Genomic DNA, 23,432 nt, shown 5'->3' with positions numbered 1-23,432 from the left:
GTTAAGACCATTAAGCAATAGAATATTTTCAAAGTTGACATCTTTCAACAACATTCAATACATTTCACTTCACATATTGCCTGTCCTTCTTGTTTTTTTTTTAATGTCAATATCTATGAGCGAACAAAGTCTTTCAAGTACACTGGAGGTACTCTCACTCTGGTAGACACAGCTTTCCTGCAGTGAAGCCTGCTGACCGGGGTCACATGGGATTTCAGGTGTGACAGGTGTACTCTCTGCCATTGGATCAGCACCATCGGGTGTTACCTCAGGTAAGGCAGTGGTTGTTGCTGGTGCTTTAGGGGTGGATGAGAGGTGGAGAGGTGGTACTGGTTTCTTCTCAGGGTCCCCCTTGGTGTGTCGATGATGTAGGACCTTGGCGTACCTGCATTAGACACCACTGTGCCTCTCTCAAGCATATCCTTGACCCACACGTGGTCACCTTGTTGCAGGAGTGGCATGTTGCGTGCTTTGTGTCGACGGTCGTAGTTTTGTTTCTGCTTTTGTCTGTATTTTTGTTCAATTCTTTTTAGATTTTCCATGTCTGTCCATCTGGGATTGAGCTAAAATGGAATTACAGGAACTGGTGTACTAATTTTTCTGCCCATGAGAAGCTCGGCTGGACTGTGTCCATTCGCTAGAGAAGCAGCACGCTAGGCCATTAGGGCAAGGTAAGGGTCACTTGATTTCTTCAGGAGACCTTTGATTGTCCTGACGGCCCGTTCTGCCTCCCGTTGCTCTGTGGGAAGTGAGGACTGGACGTCACATGACTGAAACTCCACTCTTGTGCAAACTTTCTGAAGTGCTCAGATGCAAATTGTGGCCCGTTGTCTGAGCGCACCACATCCGGTATTCCATGACGCGCGAAGATGGATTTGCCGTGTTGTATCACAGCTTCAGATGTTGTATGAGTGAGTTTGGCTGAGTTTCACATCACATTTCTCTATCAGTTGTGTCAAGTCTTTGCTAAGGCCTGGCCACCATACAGATTGTTTGGCCCTCTCTCTGCATTTAGTCATTCCCAGATGGCCCTTGTGCAGTTTATTCAGCATGTCTGCTCTAAGTGATGCAGGGATTACTATTCTACAGCCATAAAGTAGCAAACCCTCATGAACTCTTAGCTCACCTGAGAATGGCAGATAGGGACGAAATGCTCTTTGTATGGTGAATTTATCCGGCCAGCCCTCCTTGCAGTATGTCTTGAGTGTGTGGAGTAGGGTCTTTGTCCTGATGTGTCTGTATTGCTTTAAGTCTTTTTTCTGTAGCTGGCAAGCTTGCTATAACTGTGTCCACATACAGGTTCACCTCTTCCTCCTGTAAGCCTTCTGCTGTGTTAGTGACCGGTGCTCTGGAGAGCACATCTGTAGTCGCGATGTCCTTGCCTGGCACGTGTGAGATATTGTAAAGAGAACCTCATGAGTTAGCATTAGGTAGAGGCTGTATGCACGTGGTGGCAGTTCATCCAGGCTCTTTGAGCCTAGCAGAGGAACTAAAGGTTTGTGGTCTGTCTCTATGTCGAAAGTCTTTCCAATGAGGAATTCAGCAAACCTCTCACAGGCCCATGTTGTGGCTAGAGCTTCCTTCAATTTGAGCGTACTGTTGTTCAGTGTTGCTAAGGGCTCTGGAAGCGTATGCCACCGGCTTCCAGTTTTCTCACCTTGTCGCTGGAGAAGGGCGGCCCCATGCATAAAAGAAGATGAATCAGCTGGGGCGAGGTGTTTCTGCATTCGGGTCATACAGAGCAAGACCTGGCGGTGTAGGTAACCCTCTAGGCGCCACTGTCGAATTTACTCGACAAGATGCGGTACTGAATAAAACGGCCGATTTAGTCAAATAGGGTGTCATATTTAGATTCGACATCCACTCCACTAGGTGGCAGACATGTCATACATCATCCCGAGTCCGAAAAAGGTCATGGTTTAAACAAAACTTTTTTGAGCTACAGCGCATTGAATCAGTCGTGCAATACGGGAGCTAGTGTGCGTGTGAGCCACTTAGTCAAGCGATATTGTCAGCGGTAGCGAGTATTTGCATTAGATTATCGTCTAATGGCATCAAAAAGTTTACCTGAAATGAAGTGTTGGGTCTTCTATTCGCGGACCCTGATTCTGAAGGGAATATCTGCCTTCAGGAAATGGCGGTGATTCGTTTAGTGAGGCTTCAGATCGTCCCTGCCTTCAATGATGCAGCTGGACAAAGTGAGTTTACTCCATAGTTTAGCTTACACCAAGCACAAGCGTTGAATCGTTTGCCCAATGTCACTGGTGGGAATAATGTTTCCGCGGGTTGGTGTTCATCGGGAAGTTAGCAGGGTGTTAGTGGTGTGGCGAACAAGGCTGGAGGTAGCCTAATGGCGCTAGCTTCTGTCTTTGCCTCTCCCACAATCAGCGGCAACAGTAACGTGGTGGAGCCTTTGTCTAATCGCGACTGGGTATGTTAGGCGAGGTCGAAGTGCTCATAGGAGGTTAGGGGAAGCGTGGTGGCAGTGTGGGGAGTCGCAATGAGAATGACAGTAGGCCTAGTCGAGCTGCCAAATTCTCTCCACTCGTCGGCCTTGAGGCAGATCTGGCCATGCTGCTGCATGGTGGAGGTGGTGACAAGCTCTCTCCCTCTCCCTCTCCCACACACACACACACACACACATTAGGTCATGCATAGTCTATCACAAGATGATGGGAATGCCCGCCCTGTATGGATAGGGATAGGGAGTCATTATCTCTACAGCAAAAGGCCTGCTACATAAAAAAAAAAATGTCTTGTCGTGACTTTTATTGACATATATCCTTTAGTTTATATATCTTTTATGTAGTATCTTCATTCTGTGTAATATCATTGTTTTGTGAAACTGAAGTCTGTAGTATGTTCAGTGTGGGAAAGGAAGACTGGTTTAAGGGAAAGAGCAGATCTGGCTGACAGGGTCATCAATAAGGTTTGGCCCAGGAAATGTGATCAAAACCTAAAAGAATGGGGGAATAACAGGATGAGAGGGCAAAGGTGAAGGACCATATGTGACCTGGTCAGCTATCTGTTAAGATAGATCTGGGAAAAGACAGAGTGGGTCTTGTCTGGGATGACTTGAAGGGGTATAAAGGCTGGACAACAGCCAGAGGATGTTAGCTTACTGAGCTTACTGAGCTTACTTTGCTCACTTTGCTCACTGCTCACTTTCTTACTTTGCTTAGCTTAGCTTGCTTCACTAACTAATGCTCCGGAGTGCATTAAAGCCATCATCTGCAGTATACATCCACGGTGTGCGGACTTCTTTTGATGTTGTATTATTTAATGTGGATTTGACACCACATAATTGGCCAGCCAGCCAGGAGTTGGAAAGGACAATATTTAGGCATCATCTCAGAGTCCAGGGTTTGGTCAGGGGAGAGGCTGATGCGCAACTTAAACTAAGGTGAGCAACTTTTGCTTAATAGCAGCTAGACTCCTCTGGTCAGGCTGTACACTGAGTTATGAACACTTGTCTAAAACGTCCTCCAGTCAAAGAATCTTGCTAAAACAAAGACCAAGGGATTAATACTGCAGATTATGGTAAGCATTTGTGTGTATACTAATGGAAATGATTTTGCATGTGGAAAATCAAAAGAAATCAAGAGTTCTGCATGTGGAGAACTAGGCAAATTCCTGCATGTGAAGGAATACTATAGCCATATCAAAGAAGTTTTGCATGGGGAAAACTTAAAGTTCTGCATGTGGAGAACTAACTCAATTCCTGCATGAGAAGGAATGAGAGAGATAAAAGTAACAGTTTTGCATGTGAAAAACTGAAAGGTCTGCATGTGAAGACCTCAGGTCTGCATGTGAAGACCTCATTTCCTGCATGTGGAGGAAATAATACTAACAAGTTGAGTACAGCTGATATCAGGTCTGAATAAGTTGAAGTTGAAACACTCCAAGAGCGAGTGGATGGCCAAGTAAGGCACCTGGTGCCCGGAATAATGTTTAATAATGTTGTGTAAAAGTTGTGGATGTAAAGCTAAAAGAGAATACAAAGAAGTGTTACTTGATTTTTAGTATATGTTGCTGGTAGAATTAGAAGTCCATGGCATTGGTAAAAGACGTCATATATTTGCATAACGTGTGATTAAGGAGAATAGGCTGTGTGTGTGTGTGTGTGTGTGTGATACCAGGCAGAGGAGCTGCTGGTTGAAATAGGAAAAGGTGGGGGCTTGTGTAAACAGAGCAAAGGTCTGCTGGGGACAAAGGATGTAGGTCTGAGATGGTTAAGGCATGTTGAACTGGGAAATATTGGAAAATATTTCATTTTGAAAGATTTTTGGGGAATGTTTAATACTGCAAAGTGTTGGGTTGAATGTTTTGGTCTTCCATGATCAAAATATTAGAAATGGTTGATAATGAGAATGTGGTAGTGGGAAAATGGTTTTGAAAGGTTGGTAACGCCAGAACAGAATGGTTCTGAATTACAGTGGGCAGTTGTCTGCAGAAGTGGAGTGCTACTTGCTGAGAATATAATATTGCCATAATAGATGGGCAAGGCAAAAGAGGAATAGCTTCATTGCTTGACACTGGGGCTGTCATAGTCACTTTGACCTTTTAAAAATTGAATTGGCAATAATGAGAGATACAGAAACAGTTCTGCTAGTTTTTGATTTTCTTTAAAATACTCTACAGTTCTATGTTAAAAGATTTTCATGATACTGGATAAAGGCAAATTATATTAGTGTTTACATACTTTAGTCATATAGCTTACGTGTATAAATAATTCACTATGGTAGTAGTCCCATAATGTATAGTGTATTGGTTGGTTAATAGTCTCTTTAGGTTTCTGTTATGCTTAAAAGGTCATTTAAAGTTAGCCTTGTTTATAATAAGAGTATTATTACAAGTTAGAGAGAGTTAGTGGGAAAAATCACATCTGTGCTATGCTGTGGATGAGTAGACCAACTGACAGATGCATAAGTAGGGCCATCATGGTTAAATATAGAGTTTTAAGATCCAGGATTTGGGATGAACGCTGATGGCGGTTCCAGGTGTTGGATAAGTGTTGTTGTGTCCAGTGTTGACTAAGATATATTATGTATAAAGTAGTAGTATGTTGGCAATTGATAGGTTATATTAGTGGTAGCCTACTAATGATATATATATATTAGCTTATCAGTAGGTGGTAGGTTCAACTGTTAAATTAGCATTGTTAAGGATATGATAATTATGATAGTAGTATTAATAATAGGTCTAAATTAAATAGCTTAGCTATTAGCATGACTAGGCTAGGTTTGCATAGTATTATTAGGCTCAGATAGCTGTTGGCATTATTAGGCTAAAGCTGGGTCAGCAACTGGCATTACTACACTGGATAGCAGTATTGAAGTTAATTTGGTTCATGGTAACATTGTTTAAGCTTAGGTATGCTTTAGAAAGATTTTGTGATGGATTATAGTTCATGGAGGACCACAATGTTATTGGGGGAAAATAATTGAATTTAAGACTCCTTTGGATAATGTTCTAGACATATATAGGAACTCAATAAGGTTTATCAATAACTCACATTGCAGTTATATGTCTGGTGTATTGTGGTATGTGTGTCATGAGTATGTGTGTTATGAGTGAACACCTTGTGGTGTTATGGGTGTTAATATACAATAAGATCAGGTATTGTTTCCATGTACATTTACAGTTAAAGGTACAGGTGACTGTTTAGCTCTGAAGAGGTGGTTTGGGCAAGGTCATTTGGTTTTAGAGCTGTCCTGCTATGTGGAAAAGGTTTATGGCTATAGGCTATGGTTATAGCCTTCCCACATAGTCCTGTTTTTGTTAAGAGTTGGAAAAGGGGTTTTGTATTGTCCACATCACTGGTTGCATAAGCCAAGATCAACTGACATATGATAATAATCAAAAAATGGTTAATATTTGAAATAACGGCGACACTGAAAAAGACTGACTCTGACTGACTTAAAACGTTTTGGATTACTACTTTATATTTAACAATCTAGATGATGGGGATATTGATGGTTTCAGAAGATCTCTGGGGATATTTAGTTTCTACCTGTCAAATGGTTTGAAGAATCATATGGTATAAGGCAGCAATTGTTGTTAGCACTGGGGGGTTATTTGATGGAAAGTGGTGCTAAGCTGCTTGGCCCTAGAGTATCATTTGTTATTTGCATAGCTATATTATAATTTAGATAATACTGTTATAATTAAGTGGTTATAGGGTTATATGGGGTGTTAGTTAATTTGCTGTTGGGGGTTTTATGGGAGCTCAGTACAGAGGGAACTGAGTAGTGACTCCCTTAGCAAAATTAGTTTGTGAAATGTACTGTGGGTCTATTTATTTCTAACTAAGAATATGCATAGCTTAAACATTTTGTGTAAAAATCATAGAAATGGGAAACTGATTTATACTTGGTATACATAAGGGTTTTAAGTATATCTAGCCTACACTTATACTTAGATTTATACTTAGAGACTGTATATGTAGTATAGTATATTTCTACTGAAGGAAAGGTTTAAGGATACTTATTTACCTATAGCTAGAGGTTGGATAGATAGATGGATGCTTTATTTATCCCAAAGGGGAAATTCAAGAATGAATGTTGAATGTTGAGAGGAGGTATGATAAGGTATGATACAGTTAATTTCATAAAATGCATTTAGTAGATTTTAATATTACACTTTTGATAAAGTTACAGTGCTAAAGGATATTAAAATACATGGAGACAATTAACTGGAAGTATGTTTTGGTGGTGAGGAATGGCATAATATATTAGACCATTCACTTTGGAATGCAGCATATGGACAGGAAGAGCTTCAAAGTTATAGAATTATATAAGATAATTACTCTAGTAATGTTTAGAGAAACTGGGTAAGCTGACTAATGGTAAAGGAAATGCCATGGTCAACCAAGTAAGTATGGAAATTTGATAGTCACCTATAAGGTAATAAGTAGTGTTACAGAAACCCCAGGCTAAAGTAAAATGACTTAGTGTAAAGTGCAATTCCCCATTCTGATAGTTAAAGAGACCAAAAGGGATCAGTTGGTAAACAGTACAATGAAAAAGTGTTGCAGAAAAGTGGTTGAGAGAATGAGGAAATATACAGATTTATGGCCTATACAAGAATTAATGGATTTAGCACTGTTACAAAGGTCAGGGATTACATGAAAATTGACAATAGTAGAGCTATAAGAAGAATAGGTCAGTCATAGTGGAAATAGTAGGAGAAAGAGGTATTTAAAATGCTCAAAAACATCTTGACATCTTGATAGATTAATACAATAGGAGATAAGAGGCAGAAGTAAGGAGATGACTTGGGAGTGAGTGACCATGACTGTAGGAATAATAATAGATGCAGATGTTATAGGAAGATATTTAGGGATAAAATGTACAGTTAATGGTAAATTACAAAAGGGCAAGATAAAGTAGATGATAGATCAAGAGTAATCTAGTAAATACTACAATCTGCCTGCAGCATGATTTCCTCATTCCCTCCAGCTAAACAGTAAATGTAATGCTGCCTCTTATATCTAAGGGGGGAAAGGCTCATTACCAGCCGTGTGAGGACATGCTGATGTGCAGGGGTTAATCCAAGTACTCCCTGTCCTGACTGAGTTCTGAGCAAGTTCAGCACAACAGTGCTGAGCGACAAACTGAAAAGAGATAAGGACTCTGAGGCCTTTGTTAAGGCAACAGTGGCAAGCTGGAGAGCAAAGAGGGAACTTGGAAGTGCAATGGAAGCGCTTGCAGCATCAAAAAGACAATACAGGCACCTTTGGTGACCTAAGGCTTCAAGTCTGGGGAAACCAGTAGCAGCACCATCCTCAACACTATGGCAGTAGGAGCAACCATCACAGGTGTTCCCAAACCTGTCAGTCTACTGGCCTATGGATACCTATTATAGTGGGCACAGTCAAGCCCATGGCAGCCACAATCTCCACGTCAGAGGGGGTGGAGACTAAGACAAGATGGGAATAAATAAGGCAGAGTGAGAGGAAATTACAGAGGAGGCATCATGTGAGAATGGACATCTGAAGCAAGACAATCATCAGTTTGTTTTGACTGTCAAAGAAGTGGACAAAAGAAACAGGACAGGGAGAGGGAGGAGACACCCAGGCACTGAAGGATGAGCCCAACGAGCATGCCTTCCTCTTCCCTTGTGAAATAGCATAGTTTTAAGGAGGCCTAGAGAATTTTACAAGAGAAGGTGTATACCAATACTATCAAAGGGAGTTGATGAGGAAACCATGATGAGGGACTATCTTATGGGTGAGCCCACCTGATACCCAGCGATGCCCTGACTAGGTACAGAGAAGGTAGTTAAGACATCTCAGGGTAAGTAGGTAAATACTGTTAAGCAAATTTAAAGTATGATTACTCTTATTCTTACCTTTATTATATTTTTATTGTTATTTTGAATAGAAGTGACTACTATTTAATTAATTGTAAATGCAAATGTTTTGATCAAATTAAGTGACAAAGTGATAACACTGCTATTTTTAATGTCAAATGACACTCCATTAATTTTTCAGGATAGGTGGTGGTGTAAGTAGGTAAGACTAACTTGACTATGTCCTAGGGACTGTTACATATTAAAATATTACCTCTAGATCATGGGAGTTCCCTAGTGGTCACTCACACTCAACAAGTCTAAGGAATAGAATGATTTAGCTTTAATGGGAAAAAATTAAGTTTGTAGGAATATTGAAATGATGTAATATCTGCTTTACATGTAACTAATGTGAAGCCAAAAGATCTTATGTACTATACTATGACATTTGATAAAGAAAACAATAGATAAAATAAAGAAAGCAGAGAAATAGGATTGATAGAATAAGAAAATAGAACTAGGATTTACTAATAGTTTAGATAGCCTAGATAAAGTAGTATAGGGTTAGAATAATTAGGAATAGAGGTAAGCTTAGTTTTTGAAGAATAAAACAGTATAAAGGTCTATGACATGCAGAGAAAATTGGAGTAAGGTATGTTGAAGAAATGATGAGATTACTGTATGTCCTAAAACATCTAATTAATATAGCTTACATAATAACCAGTCTTAAAGTAGTATCTCAAATTGACAATAAGTAAAATAACATTTCTTATAAGGAAATTTGTTTAATCTCTATGCAAAAAGAGAATAGATGGAATTAGGATCATCATAAGTCATTGTCAGAAGATTAAAATGTTTTATTATTTCAGAAATAGAAAAGCTGGTGGAAAGATGTTGGTCTTCATGGAAGGAATGGAGGTCCACCAACTCTATTCTGTTAATCACAGTAACAAAGGGGGGCGAACCCCTGGTAGAATGTTCAATTGTATGATTTGTTACATTTGTTACCTTGGGTTACAGATTTTTATAATTTTCACTGTCATTATTTGATTAATGTTTTATTTGAATGTCCCTTTGGAAAAAAAAAGAGTCTGCTGAATACCATAACTGTAACTTTAATGGTTAGTGGCATTTATATGATACTAACCAGATACTTTCCCAACAGTACTTGATATGGTGCTTTCCTTTGCGCATAGTTGGGATCTATGCGCAAGGGGGGAGTAGGAAAGAGGAATATTTTTATTTGAAGGATTTTCATAGTTACAGGAAGTTATTGATGATAGCCTAACAGATGTCATGTGTATAGTCATAATATCAGAAAGTGATAGTGTTGTCTAAACCATTAGGTCCCAGAAGGATCATAAAAACACTTAGTTATTGATTACATTGATATGATAAAAATAAGAAACTTTGGTAGTGGTTTGTAGGGGTTTTCAGATGATAAGGGCAAATGACGTTAAAAGGGAGAATTGCTAAAATATAGGCCTCAACAGATTTAAACTGGTTTGATGCCTTACGCATTGCTTCGATGCAAATAAGGTTACAATAAAACCAGAGTAATCACTTTTTGCATTAAAGATAAAAGCTGAGAGGTCCACCAGAGGCCCACCTTTGGATCAGCTCCAAGGATAAATGAGAAATTATATGGAATAATTGTCATTAATTCACAGAACAATCTATAAGCAGGAAAAGGACTTTCAGATGGACCTATAGGAAAAGAGTCAACAACCTACAGTATACTGCCTGGGGACAGAAATGATCCTGGCAGTGGTGGGTATAGTGTTTTTGGCATGTATGCTCCTGTTCCCCTGTTGAGGGTAGACTTTCAGGCAAGGAATCCAGTGAGGAAGGGGGGACATTGTCCGAGCAACATCTGCCTGATAACAATCAGGGAATGGACAGAAAACGGCAGAGATCCCAGTCCATGACATACCACCAAATCACCAGGAAATGAGCCATTCAACTGTTTTTCACAAGTGAGGCTGACAAAGAAGACTCAGGTAACACAGAAATTATTGACTGACAAAATCTTATCAACCACCAGGAATCTGGAATATTGGTGAATCTTCCAATATGAACACAGTCTGTTATGTGCTTGGAGCACTAAGAGAACAGGTGGCTGCAACCTGGGTAGCTATGCACAACTGGATAATGTTGGATCAGATATTAGCCAAAGAAAGTGGAGTGTGTGTCAACATAGGAGTATATTGCAGTACTTTTATTCCCATAACATAGCTATGGCAAAATTAATAATGATAGAATGCTAGTTAAGGGGGCATTAGGAGGATTAGAAATATGGCTAGCACAAATAGGAATAGTTGTAGGAATAGGTTTGCTTGTATTTGTGTTTGTTTTCTCTTTGTTTCTTCCTTATTTGAGATCCATAGTGCTTAAAACAGTGGCTGGGAGAAATGGATCACTGCTGTTGATGAATGAAGCAAATGGCAACCCTAGTGGAAGGAGATACTAGTGCCAGGACAGATGACAAGGAAATGGAAACATGACAGTGATGCCAGTGATGCTAGAACTGATGCTTCTCATAGAAGATTGGATAAAGGAGGAAAATTAGGAGACAGTATGCTGGTTGGGAGCAAAACCAGCTCTTTCATTGATGAAGTGGGATTGGGTGTGGACTCCACTCCGTCCAACAGCCAAGCCTCCAATGTTCTCAGAGCATATGAGATGGAGTATGGAACTAAGAAAATGGCTTTTGTTTTTGGGAATTGCAATATTCGTAACATACCTCACACTTGAAGCGCAGCATCCAACATTTGATAAAACATCTGCGTTTGCATTTACACTCTGCCATCTCCGAGGAACAAGCAATGGACTAAAAACTGTGTGTAATGAGAATGAATTATTAATAGTTTGGTGTTACCCTCTTCTCTAAAAACAAAGTAATTATAGCATGTAACCTATCTTCATGTAGAATCTTAGAATATTATAGGACTAGCTCTATCTGAAAACACCCATCAGGAATTCTGATGTGATCTGTTTGCTCATTTGATGAATGTTTGGGGATGGAAAAGCATATGTGTAGTTGAAGGAAAGTTTCTCCTCTCGCTTGTTGTAAACAAGTGTTGCTGTACAAACAGGACAGTAGAAGAGTTTCCCTTATGAAGGTTTTTTCCTCTAAAAACAAGAAAAAAAAGAGGTTTTCCCTTAAGGGTTTTCGCTTCCACCGAGAGGATTTGAAACTTGCCATTCTATTTGATAATAACACTACACTATTGGATTTGATTTTAGTGAGGGTTGGTTCAAGGGTGTAATAACAGTACTAATATAAGTGTTTTATGTTTAGCAGTGGTATTGGGGACAATTGCTTAAACTCATAGTTGCTGCTGAGTTAACTGGTTTGCTTAGCTGACTGTTTGTAGTGTGACTCAGCTTAGCAGCAGTATTTTCTTGATAGTAGGGGATGTGTTAAAATAGTGATAAATGTTTGATATTGCTGCATAAGTGAGCACTTCCTGCTCAAAGGGGGGAATGTCGTGACTTTTATTGACATATATCCTTTAGTTTATATATCTTTTATGTAGTATCTTCATTCTGTGTAATATCATTGTTTTGTGAAACTGAAGTCTGTAGTATGTTCAGTGTGGGAAAGGAAGACTGGTTTAAGGGAAAGAGCAGATCTGGCTGACAGGGTCATCAATAAGGTTTGGCGCCAGGAAATGTGATCAAAACCTAAAGAATGGGGGAATAACAGGATGAGAGGGCAAAGGTGAAGGACCATATGTGACCTGGTCAGCTATCTGTTAAGATAGATAGTGGGAGTGGTAGTTAAGACAGAGTGGGTCTTGTCTGGGATGACTTGAAGGGGTATAAAGGCTGGACAACAGCCAGAGGATGTTAGCTTACTGAGCTTACTGAGCTTACTTTGCTCACTTTGCTCACTGCTCACTTTCTTACTTTGCTTAGCTTAGCTTGCTTCACTAACTAATGCTCCGGAGTGCATTAAAGCCATCATCTGCAGTATACATCCACGGTGTGCGGACTTCTTTTGATGTTGTATTATTTAATGTGGATTTGACACCACATGATTTACACTGTTGATTTGCTATCTATTTCCCTGATCATTTAGGACATACACTATGTGTTCCTTTTTGTGTGTTCATGTCCTTGTGGTGTGTGTGTCTTTGTCAGCTAAGAAAAAAAACATCAACAAAAACAACAAAAAGAAAAAAAATACTAACATTGTCTCTTGTCTTGTCTCGTCATCTCACTCCTGATCTGTGCCTTGCCGTGGCAAATGAGCTTTTGAACTAAACGGGTCTTGTCTACTTGTGTTTGTGTGTCATCTGAATAATCTATATGTGCCCCATACATGGAATCAGAGTACTGTATGTAGTAAATGGAAAATCTCTACAGCAAAAGGCCAGTCTACCGCTACATGCATTTGGTTTGTTTCGGCCATTTATTAGTAATGATTTACACAGTTTGTTCACTACTTACTATTTACCTGAGCATTCAGTATTGTGCAATATAGCATACAGAAGGTGAGGGACATTTTGGGGGGAAAGAAGTGGTGCATTTTATCATTCAAACATGCGACTTTTCATGAAAATTCTATAATCCAAGATGGCCACCACCATATGACGTCATAATATGCAAATTAGATATAAACATTTAATCTCTACATAAACTTTGGGTCATCCTTAATATTTCTCTAATTTACAGAAAGTCTCTATCTCTTATCACTTTTAAGATATAGCCTTTTGAAATGAAGATGTCAAAATTGATCGTTTCGGAAAAAAACCTCTGGCGCCTAAAGGGTTAACTCTTCCTTAATCTTCTCAAAGGCATGCTGCTGTTGTGGACCCCAGGCCCACATATTCGATTTCTTCAAAAGTTCTCTGAGTGAACGTGTTTTCTCAGCCAGGTGAGGCATAAATTTGCCCAGGTGGTTTGTCATTCCCAGGAAGCGTCTCACCTCGTTGACGTTAGTGGGCTCTGTCATGGCCTTCACGGTGCTCACCTTGTCGGGGTCTGCACTGACGCCTGAGGCCTCGATGATCTGTCCCAGGAACTTTATCCTACTCTTTTCCTTATCCTGCGCTTTTGGAAATGTTCTGGAGCCGACGAGATCCTAAAACAAAGACGGTTATAGCAGTACCGCCCAAATGGGGTTATAAAGGTGGTGAGGAGAGAGGACTCTTTGGATAACGGGATCTGCCATAATCCAGTGTTGGCGTCAAGTTTAGAAAAAACTTTGGCTCCAGCGAGCTGTCCTAATGTGTGTTCGACTGAAGGCAGAGGATGTTTCTCCCTCATCACTGACTTGTTCAGCTCTGTGAGGTCTGTGCAGATTCTGACTCTGCCGTTGCGCTTGGGCACCACCACCATGGGTGCACACCATGCAGTGGGCTCCTCCACCTTTGAAACGACTCCCTGCTGCTCCATACGACTCAACTCTTCTTTTACTTGCGCCATGAGTGGGAGAGATATCCGTCGGGGAGTGGAGAGGGAAAAAGGTTTTGCCCCTGGCTTTAGGACAATGGTGTACTCCCCCTCCATTTTCCCTAGTCCTGAGAAAAGCATTGGGAATTGTCTTTTTACAGTCTCCTTGGTATCCAGGCTGAGGTCATTCAGTCTGGTGACAAGCTGGAGTGTCATGGCAGCTAGTCCACCAAGAAGTGGCGTACATAGCCCATCCACAACGTAAACTTCCTCTTGTGTGCTTTTATTGTCCTTACTGAGAGTGGCTGCAATTTTCCCTTTTATCTTCAAAGGTGTTCCTCCTGGCCCATAGAGAATCTTTGTTGCTCTCAACAGCTTGTTGAACTGGCCCTGTGTGTACAGTTTTGCTGGGACTGCAGTGACGTCTGCTCCAGTGTCAATTTTGAACACTGCCTTGTGGTTGTCCACTTTTATTTCTGTCATCCATTGACTGGCCCCTATCTCCTCTGACATAGAGCCCAAGAAAGCAACGTCCTCATCGCTGTCTGACTCCTCAGTCACTGCAGCTACATTCACTTCCATTTTCTTTCTAGTTTTGCAGACTCTAGCATAATGTCCTTTTTTTCTGCATTGATTACACACAGCCTCTCTCGCTGGACACTGCTGCGGATGATGCCCTTATGTGTCTCCGCATCTATTGCATTGCAGTTGTCTTTCCTGTGTCATTTTCTTAAAAGTCGGTCCACTGTGCTGCTTGTTTTGTTTTGAACTTGAGCTGCTGCACTGACGTGTGTGCACAAGAGTATTGCAGGCTTCTGCTTTAAAGTTTGTCTTAAAGGAATTATCCGGAGTAAAATGCACTTTAGATCAATTTACGGATGATTGGGAGTACATACGTTGAGTTGACATCAAAATCATGTCATTCGGATGTGTTTTGAGAAAGTTCGATTTTATCGTTTTTAGTCAAAACTCATTAGCCTGGAAGTGACCAGGGCAAGTAATTTCGCCGCTACAAAACGCTATTTTTATACCTCTTCTACAGTTCCAAACAACATTACACTTACGTGGTAGTGAGTAGAGGGTCCCTAAAGCCAAACCGAAGTATCCCGAGGTCTTTATGTGGTCGGATAGAGAGTCCAGAATGAATTTCATCAAGCCAGTACCTTTCCGGAAATGTTGCTGCTGCAGCTGGCGTCTTTAGGGGAAAGTCCGTAGGAGTCAATTGCCGAGTGTGGAGTAACACGCTCTGGAAATTCACAATTTCGTCGCCGTTTAAAAAAAAAAAAAAAAAAAAACATAGTCCAGTCCATACAACTTGATTTCAATTTCGAAAGAAATACTGGACTATATTTAAAAAAAAAAAAAACGGCAACGAAATTGTGAATTACAGGCAGACCGTATAAGTTTACGTGGAGCAGGTGGATCAGATGCTGCCGGTGGATTGGGGTCTGCTGATGGAGTGGGTTCTGAAGGAGCAGGGGCTGGTTCCTCCAAGGACAGAACTTTTGGAGTTCCCAGAAAATTCTGCTTTCGGCCGGAATACCCAGGTGTCCAAAGAGCTTGATGAACTTCATGGAAGGCTAGGATGCTCATGAAGATTATTTCACATTAATCCGGGAGCTGCAATGCAGAGGATTATGGGGTGAATTTAAGTGTTTAATGAGTTTAAGGACCAACTCGAACACAGTGGTGTGTTTGAAGTCTATGCTGAACACAATGCTATGGATGAGGACCAATTCAACAAGATGTTCTATAACGCAGAGCCACTGCCTCTGTTCAGCTCCTATCTCTGACCATCATTACAGGTATCACTTTAGAAAATAAAACAATTAAAAAGATTAGCACTATCCATGCTGTGTTGCTTTGACTGGGTTACAGTAGGTCAACATTAGATTAGATTAGATTATTAGATTATCAACATATTCTGTCCTGTGTGAATGAGCTGTTTTATCAGCACCTGTCACTGCAAGCACATTTGCTGTGAAGAGGTTATGTATGTAAAGGTCCAAGGACAAGTAGTCACTATCAAAGATGTGGCAAACATTATGTTGTATTAGTACATATTTTAGTACAACTATGTCATTAACTACATATTATGTCATAAAAAGATTAATTATGTGTTATGCACTATGAGAGAGAGACCACACCAAAGGCAACGCATTTCTGTCTTCATTTGCCATTAATGTGGTTTGGTCTTCATCATTTAATAATGGCCAAATGTGTTCACATGTGCTAGTGCATTATAGCTTTGTGAAAGTAGACATAATTTGTATTGTGTCATTAATTATGTCTGTATATGAGTAGATCAAAGAGAGTATAACAGTGCTTCCACTGAATCCCAGTCTGAGGGTAGCCTCTGAAAGCCAGTCATGTTACAATTTTCTAGACAGTTGGTAAAATACCAGCAAGTGATGCAATGACTGTGTAACACCAGGCAATGTCTCATATTCTACTATATGCCAACTTGTTTGATTACTTTAGACTTGAATGTTGGATCCGTAATGAGCAAATGGCCTCACAGAGGATTCAAAAGGGAATGTTCTGGTGTGGGTAAATCAGATAAATATTTCATTCTTGTCTAATGCTACTTTGGCCACCATCTCTCTCTCTCTCTCTCTCTCTCTCTCTCTCTCTCTCTCTCTCTCCCTCTCTCCCACTCTCTTTTTCCCTCCCTTTCTCTGTCTCTCTTCCTCTATCTATCTCTCTCTCTCCTGCTCTCTCTCTCTCCCTCTACAAACACACACACACACACATCACAGTCACAGGGTGAGAGAGAGCACTGTGGGATGACAGGAACAGAAGGAAGAAGGAGGAGAGCAAAAAACGATGGGGGAGTAGCCAGCCATGTGGGGTGGAAAAACGAAGCAAGCAGATGAAGATGAAGCCAAAGTCTGGGCTTAAAGCATATGATCACAGCTGCGCACGGTGCACACACAGGCCCGTGGAGCCACATCAATGAAGGGGGGGTCAGGGGAACGGGGAGATACCGCTTGGATATAGGAAGAGAGGAATGTGTGAGGCATCATCGGAGGAGTGCAGGATCCCTCTGAGACAAGACTGACCCATGGGTACATGCTCTCCTTCATTAAAACGTGCTCCTCTTCCTCTCCTCTGCTCTGCTCACCGCTCCTCTCCCCCCTAGCATGGGCTGCTCACGAGCACAAAGCCCCTGAGTGCATTTGCCTTGATATTTTGTCAGATAATTACAGTTTTTGCATTGCCTGGTGGTAGCTAATTTTTCATTAGTCTTCAACACACCACCCCTCTGTCTCTCTCTCTCTCTCTGCCCCCCATTCTCTCTTTTCCTCCTCCATCTATTTGTTTCTCCCTGTTCTCTCTCTCCATACCTCCCTCTCCCTCCCTGTTCTCTCTCTCTCTCTCTCCCTCTCCCTGTTCTCTCTTTCTCCATACCCCCCTCTCTCCCCCTCTAAATCTGTCCGTTCTTTTTCTGTATTTGTTGGTCCTTGACAAACTATTACTTTTTTTTACCTTTATAGATAATATACACAAGGCTGTTTAAAACATTACAGGAGGTTAGAAGGGTGAAAGTAAGCTGCATGTCATAATAGCTTATTTCTGCATGGATGGCCTCTTTTAATTGTGGCGCATTTCCCCATTCATCAGTGTGAAACATTTGGCTCTGTAATGCTATAATGAGTGTGTGCACCATTTAGTCTGTCAGGCTGAAATACAATGTCAAATGTTAAGAGGGTAATGGGTGCACTATTAGGGAACACAAAAAAGGATCCTTGCAGAAATGCTATTCTCTAAATCTAATGAGTAGATAGGGGGAAAAAAACATATGCAAAAATATAAATTTATATATTTATACAGATAAAAAAGAGAGTGTGTGAAATATGGCTACGGCCAGATGGAAGGTCATTTCAAAAGATTTCTTGCATGGCTCTAGCACAGGACCACAGGGGCACACCAGGTGATGGATGGATCCAGTTTGTACTTTATGTGCTGGAAAGAAAAAAAGGCCTGGTCCATTCAGTGTGTGTGTGTGTGTGTAGTGGCTAAGTGGCACCATCTCAATTAGGGGCTACCTGGGCCATTCAAACCCCTACTGTTGAGTGGCTTCACTAGTATAATGACTGAATGTGAACTATCAGGGAATGTTAGAGGGGCCAGTCTCTCCTGCAAACACAGATGATTACCTTTCTACAGTAGTTTGTAATTTCTCTTTCAATCTCTTGCCAAAAATGTGCCAGTACATTCTGCACTGTACAGTACATTCTGTGGTGGCGCAAACCTTCTTTCGTTTGTGACACCAAAACCAACGAGTCCTGGACCCGCAATGTGTTTGCAAACTCAAATGTTCAACAGTGTAGGGCTTAAACTACAGCCCTGTCATACTGCCCTCCTTTGAAGAAAGAATCAGTCCTGTAATCAGTCCAGTCAATCAATCCACTACCCCCCCCCCTCTCTTCTTATGAGTCTTTCCCTCTGTCTGTTACTTCTCACATCTCCTTAATGCGATAGCAGGAATTAAATCACAGTGAGAGAGTACAGTGGAAAAGATAAAAACAGTGGCACAAAAAACATGAGAAGGAACAATTAATGTCCTTGGCTGTTAGAGCCTGCCCTGTCAGCACATCGAGCAAATGTGAGATCGCTAATGGGTTCTGCAATTAGGCCGGACAATGCAGCCTTGTCAATACTCCCTGGGGGAAACTTTTACTTTCATAGGCAGACGAGCCGGGTGGTGTAGGGTGCTATCTGACAGCAAAAGCGGACACTTTTTTTCTCTCTTTATATCACTTCAGGAAAAGAGTCTCGTAGAGGAAGGTTTTAATGAGGCAGGGCTGGGGCGTCCTTTTGAAATATTCAAACAGTTTGTTTGTTGGCTGTGTGTCTTCTGACACTGTTTTTCGCATAATACTGGCTTTTGTATACTGTCCCTCTACAAAAGTGAATAATGTCAGATTAAATAGACAACATTAGTGTCAGTCGCTGCTAAGACTAAAGTGTCATTATAAATGTAACTACTTTGTCAATGGTGAGAGGCATAGTCATTTGGATTAGTATAAATATGTTACTTTACAACTCTAATAATACTGGAATACTGCAACAATTGAAAGCTTCTGCCAAATTAATAATTGGGTAGCTTAGCTTGAGTGTATTCACCATCTTCAGAATGATTATTCTCAGGCCATTACATTAAAATAGACAATAAAATGAAAGCCTCAAACTGCTCCTTTCATAACTCTAAGAACACAGCAGAAGCAGATTAATTAAAATAAAAGTCTTTTCGTTTTTTTAAGACACAGCTGAATCTCAAAGTACTGAATCAATCACCAGCAGCAGCAGCTATGTGATACCCAGAGAGTTGGTTGGATGATGGTGGGTGGCTGTGTGGGTGAGCTAGTGCCCTGCTACCTTTGTCGAGATTTGGAGAGAATCCTGAAATGCATTCCCTCTCGACTACTTCTAGGCTCTCCAAGACTTTAGCGCTTACAGTAAATACTTTGTGAGTCATAAAGTTAAAACTGATACACCCGTTATGTTTAGTTGATCCTCTTTCTGCAAGGTAGGAGCTACTTTTTGCCTTAAGATACTTTGTGAATGCAGGCGCAGGAATTCAGTCCCTCTGGACTAGTCTTGCCATTTAGAGTTGCTTCAGGCAACACGCACCTGTCATTGTCTAACAAATGAATCTCTCATTATTACTCTCCTTGCCGTGGTGGAGATGTCTCGGGGGTGCGCACAGGGCTTTGTAAATGGAGCTATTGAGTAAGGTGGTGAGGGGCTTGTAGTATTAGCTGTCTAATGCTAAGGTGCTAATGCTCTCCATTTACAGTAGTTGTTCTGTCTTTGTTTGAGCACTTTCTTCATTTTTCTCTGTAATTGAGGTCTTGGGAATAGTTTGTCTTCCACTTGCCCTCGGCTGTTACACTTTAGTAAGAGTAGCAAATATTAGTGGTGTTCCTGAGAGGATGAATATGTCCTTACACAAGTATGCTCTTCTGTAATCTCATATGGGTAGAAGTAGGACTTGATAATGATAATAATAATTTGATAAGCACTGGATTTCTTATCAAAGGCATGGTTCTGTGCTGTGTAACTAACTATGGGAGCACTGTGCATTATGAACATATGCATGTGTGTGCGCGCACACACACACATACACAATCACACACACACACATAAACAATCACACACACATACACAATCACACACATATATACAATCACACACACACACAGATTAACAAAATTAGTATATTTTGCATTATGTTTATGCACAAACATTGTGAGCATTATGTGGTATTTTGGTGCGTATTCACTTAAAGAGTCCTAAGATTATGGAGAAGGAAGATTGCATGGTGACATCTAGTGGCCAATAAAATGCTTCACTGCAGGAGAGAATATTTACTCTTTAGTGCATCTGAGGTGACCAACCTACTTCAGTCTGGCTGGTTATCAGGTGAACAAACAGAAACAACAGACCATAAGTGAACTCCCCGACCCCACCATGGCTGTATTTGGGTTCACATTTAGAGGCATTTTTATTTCAAACTGAAGAATCAAGGCAAACTACGTCAAATCACGAGGTGAGGACATGTCACGGAGAGCTCTATCCATCTATTGTATATCAAAGAATTATTTTTTTCTTTTTTTTTGACCTAATTTTACCACAGGGTGGTGCTAAAGCTCCTTGATGTCCTCAGAGTGTTGCTTGCAGCTGTACCTGGTTGCAGTGTTTACTCTACAAGGGCTTTGTGCATTCAAAGTCCAGATGCATTGCATCAGAGGCAGAGAGTACCCACTGCACACAGTCTAGAAACAGAAGTGCATAAAACTGTCAACTACTTCAAGCCAAATCAGGGCAATACTAACTTGTAAGTATTGGACTGCAGTTATCTCCCCCAGGTGAGTGGCATCAAAACCTGAATAACATCACCAAGAAGAAGACACCTACAGTTCAGACAGAGTACAGAGTGTTTTTTAAAAAACAAAATGTTTGTAGATCAATCTATGGTTTACTTTTCCCATTTTAGATATAGTATTTTCAACTTTATGGTTTGTGACATTGTTTTGATATAGATAGTCAACAACTGGTGCAGTGTCCTAAGCTTCAGCATCAGGGCTTATCTTCTGTTTGAAATGAGTTTGCTAAGGTTCTCTCTGTTTAGGCTTCTCTCTGTTTAAAAGAGCTTTGCCGCGTCACTGTGATCTAAGGGGTTTCAGGCCTTGGGCCCAGATAAGTTTCTTGATGAGTTTTCTGAGATGGTTTCAAAGACTTAATGTCAAAGAACCAAAATGACTCAAACTGAAACTAAGCTTAAATTGAATTTCTGAAGTGCGATTTTGGTATCCTGATTTTTTTAGCCGCCACAATGACGTTCCAGAGGTTGCTGTTTGCCCTGGGGCTTCTCCTGTCTGTCTCCCTGTGTGCCCACAGCCAGTCTGCAGCGGTCAAGCAGCGCTACCAAAAGTTTGTCACCCAACACATCAACGGCAACATGAACGAGTACATCTGCGACAAAGAGATGCGCTCGCGCAAGATCACTCAGACCGACAGCAACGACTGCAAGGTGACCAACACTTTCATCCAGGCCTCGGGACAACTGGTGAAGCGCATCTGCGGCGAGGCGGGCACACATTACCGTGGCAACCTCTTCAAGAGTAACCAGCCCTTTCCTATCATCAGCTGCACACACCGCGGCGGGGCGCGCTACCCCAAGTGCGAGTACCGCGGCCACAAGAGCACACGCTACATCGCTATCGCCTGTGAAGACGGCTGGCCAGTGCACTACGAGGACGACGACCTGGTCATTGTCCAGCAGTGACCCACTGCATTGGGACTTTGTCTTAATAAATCCCTACTCCAATCCCATTTGGTCATCCTAGATTTTTCTGCCTCTCAGTTTTCTGGTTTGATCTTTTCAATTCAATTTAGTAATATAAATATAAAGATTACTGTAAGTATTATTTGTATTAAATCACATTTATCATTTAACAGACGTGAATAGCCTACTTTCAAAGGGAGATTTTCAGATTGATCCTCTTAAATAATTTCTTATTTAAGTATTACATAAAATACAATAAAAGTAGAATTAATTTACTGAGCCAGTGTCTGTTGTTTTTATCATGACAAAATGTCCTGATTAGTTAAATGTATAATCATGATAAAGATAAAGTTGTGCCCACAATATTTGCATATCTGATAAAATATCTGATAATTAACATAGGCTATGTTAACGTAATTACCAACCATTTCGTACGAAAATTCTAAAACAACGATGTTTTTTAATACTTCAAAATAACATTTGATGAATAAACCTTACATTTTTCAGTAGCCATTGTGTAGATTTGAACAAAATCTAGTTTGTTTTTTACCGGGGCTTTTACTGCCTGAAATTTTGTTTACCACGCTCAGAGTTTAGTGCTAGGCCTATTCCCAACCTTTCTCACTGCACATCAACGGTTAGCCCGAGAATTCTCGTCGCAAATCAAAATTCCACTGGAGCTCCAAGCCTTACAACACAGTTTACAGCTCTTCGAGTCACAGTAAAATGTATTTTGTGGTGCATAGCTAATTGAAATACACTTATGGTGTGGGTGCTTGCGTTTATTTAGGAATCCGCCGTCTTGGTTTGTATAGAAATTAATATTAAGTGACACATACACGTAAGAGTTTGGAAATACGGGACGGTTGGTAATATGTGACTTTCCGATAAATATGTTTCTGCACGTGAAGGTAATAGATGATTGATGCTCTCACCACTTTTTAATTTAGTTTGCTTGGAATATGAGCAATAATTCAATAGCAAACAAAAACACTGGGAAAAAAGTTCCTCTAAAAGCTTTGTTCTGGTGACTTATAATACGATAACTAATATTTGCTAATAGAGTATTTGTGAATAATATGTTTTGTTTTTGTGAAATCTAATGCATAGTACAAAAGAGGGATAATGGAAACGACCAACAAGAGTTGGAACACTGCATGAAACAGCAGACAAACTTAGAAACAGGTGAGTTACTTCACGTTCCACTTTGAACTGGTCACATGGTTTTTAGTAGGTTATGTGGTGTGTGCAGAGTGTGTATGTGTATGCATGCATGTGAGTGTGTATGTGTATGCATGCGTGTGTGTGTGTGTGTGTGTGTGTGTGTGTGTGTGTGTGTGTTTGTGTTTGTGTGTATTCTTAAATTCGCATTGATAAAAGGTTGTTGGAGAAAGCTCTGAGTGGAAAGATGACTAGATATCACACGTCCGTTCCACCACAACCCCCCACCACCACCACCACTACCAACACCACCACTGTCACCCTCCACCTCACAAGCAAATAAGCAACCAATGTGCATACACATGCTCTCACTCTGATATAGCAATCTGTTAGTATAACATTTATGCTCTATGTTGACCTCAGATCATCGAGTTAATTGTGCTTATGTTTATGAATACATTTGTTTGGTTATGGATTCAAGCAACACTATTCTATGTCCAACTGCTAGCCCATGCGAAGGTAAGAATTGCCTTTTCTCCAATACACTATGTTCTACATTGCAGTCCTATCTGTAGTTTGGACAGGGGCTGTGGGATTTTCACTTTGACATGAATAGTCAATCTTGTCAACAAGGACATAATGGCTTAAGAAGTGTATATTACAATCCCACAATTCCAGGTAGTTTTAGAGTAGAATTTATATAAATCCATATGGCAAACCATTTGGTAGATTTAAAAAAAAAAAAAAAAAACAAGTTTCATATTCAAATCACAGTTTCAGCTGG

The 23,432-nt window shown here is 40.6% G+C and overlaps 1 protein-coding gene across 1 annotated transcript; it reads left to right on the top strand.

Moving 5' to 3' along the window:
* Positions 1-20,421: 20,421 nt before the first annotated feature.
* Positions 20,422-21,534, top strand: rnasel3 (ribonuclease like 3). Its single transcript, XM_048262402.1, has 2 exons — positions 20,422-20,567; positions 21,027-21,534. The coding sequence occupies exon 2, from the start codon at positions 21,035-21,037 to the stop codon at positions 21,485-21,487; it is 453 nt and encodes a 150-aa protein (XP_048118359.1). The 5' UTR covers positions 20,422-20,567; positions 21,027-21,034; the 3' UTR covers positions 21,488-21,534.
* The last annotated feature ends 1,898 nt before the right edge of the window (positions 21,535-23,432 follow it).

Source organism: Alosa alosa, chromosome 14, assembly GCF_017589495.1.
Source record: "Alosa alosa isolate M-15738 ecotype Scorff River chromosome 14, AALO_Geno_1.1, whole genome shotgun sequence".
NCBI lineage: Eukaryota > Metazoa > Chordata > Actinopteri > Clupeiformes > Clupeidae > Alosa > Alosa alosa.
The sequence above is the reverse complement of the archived record's forward strand: the minus strand, read 5'-3'. Positions and strand labels throughout refer to the sequence as shown.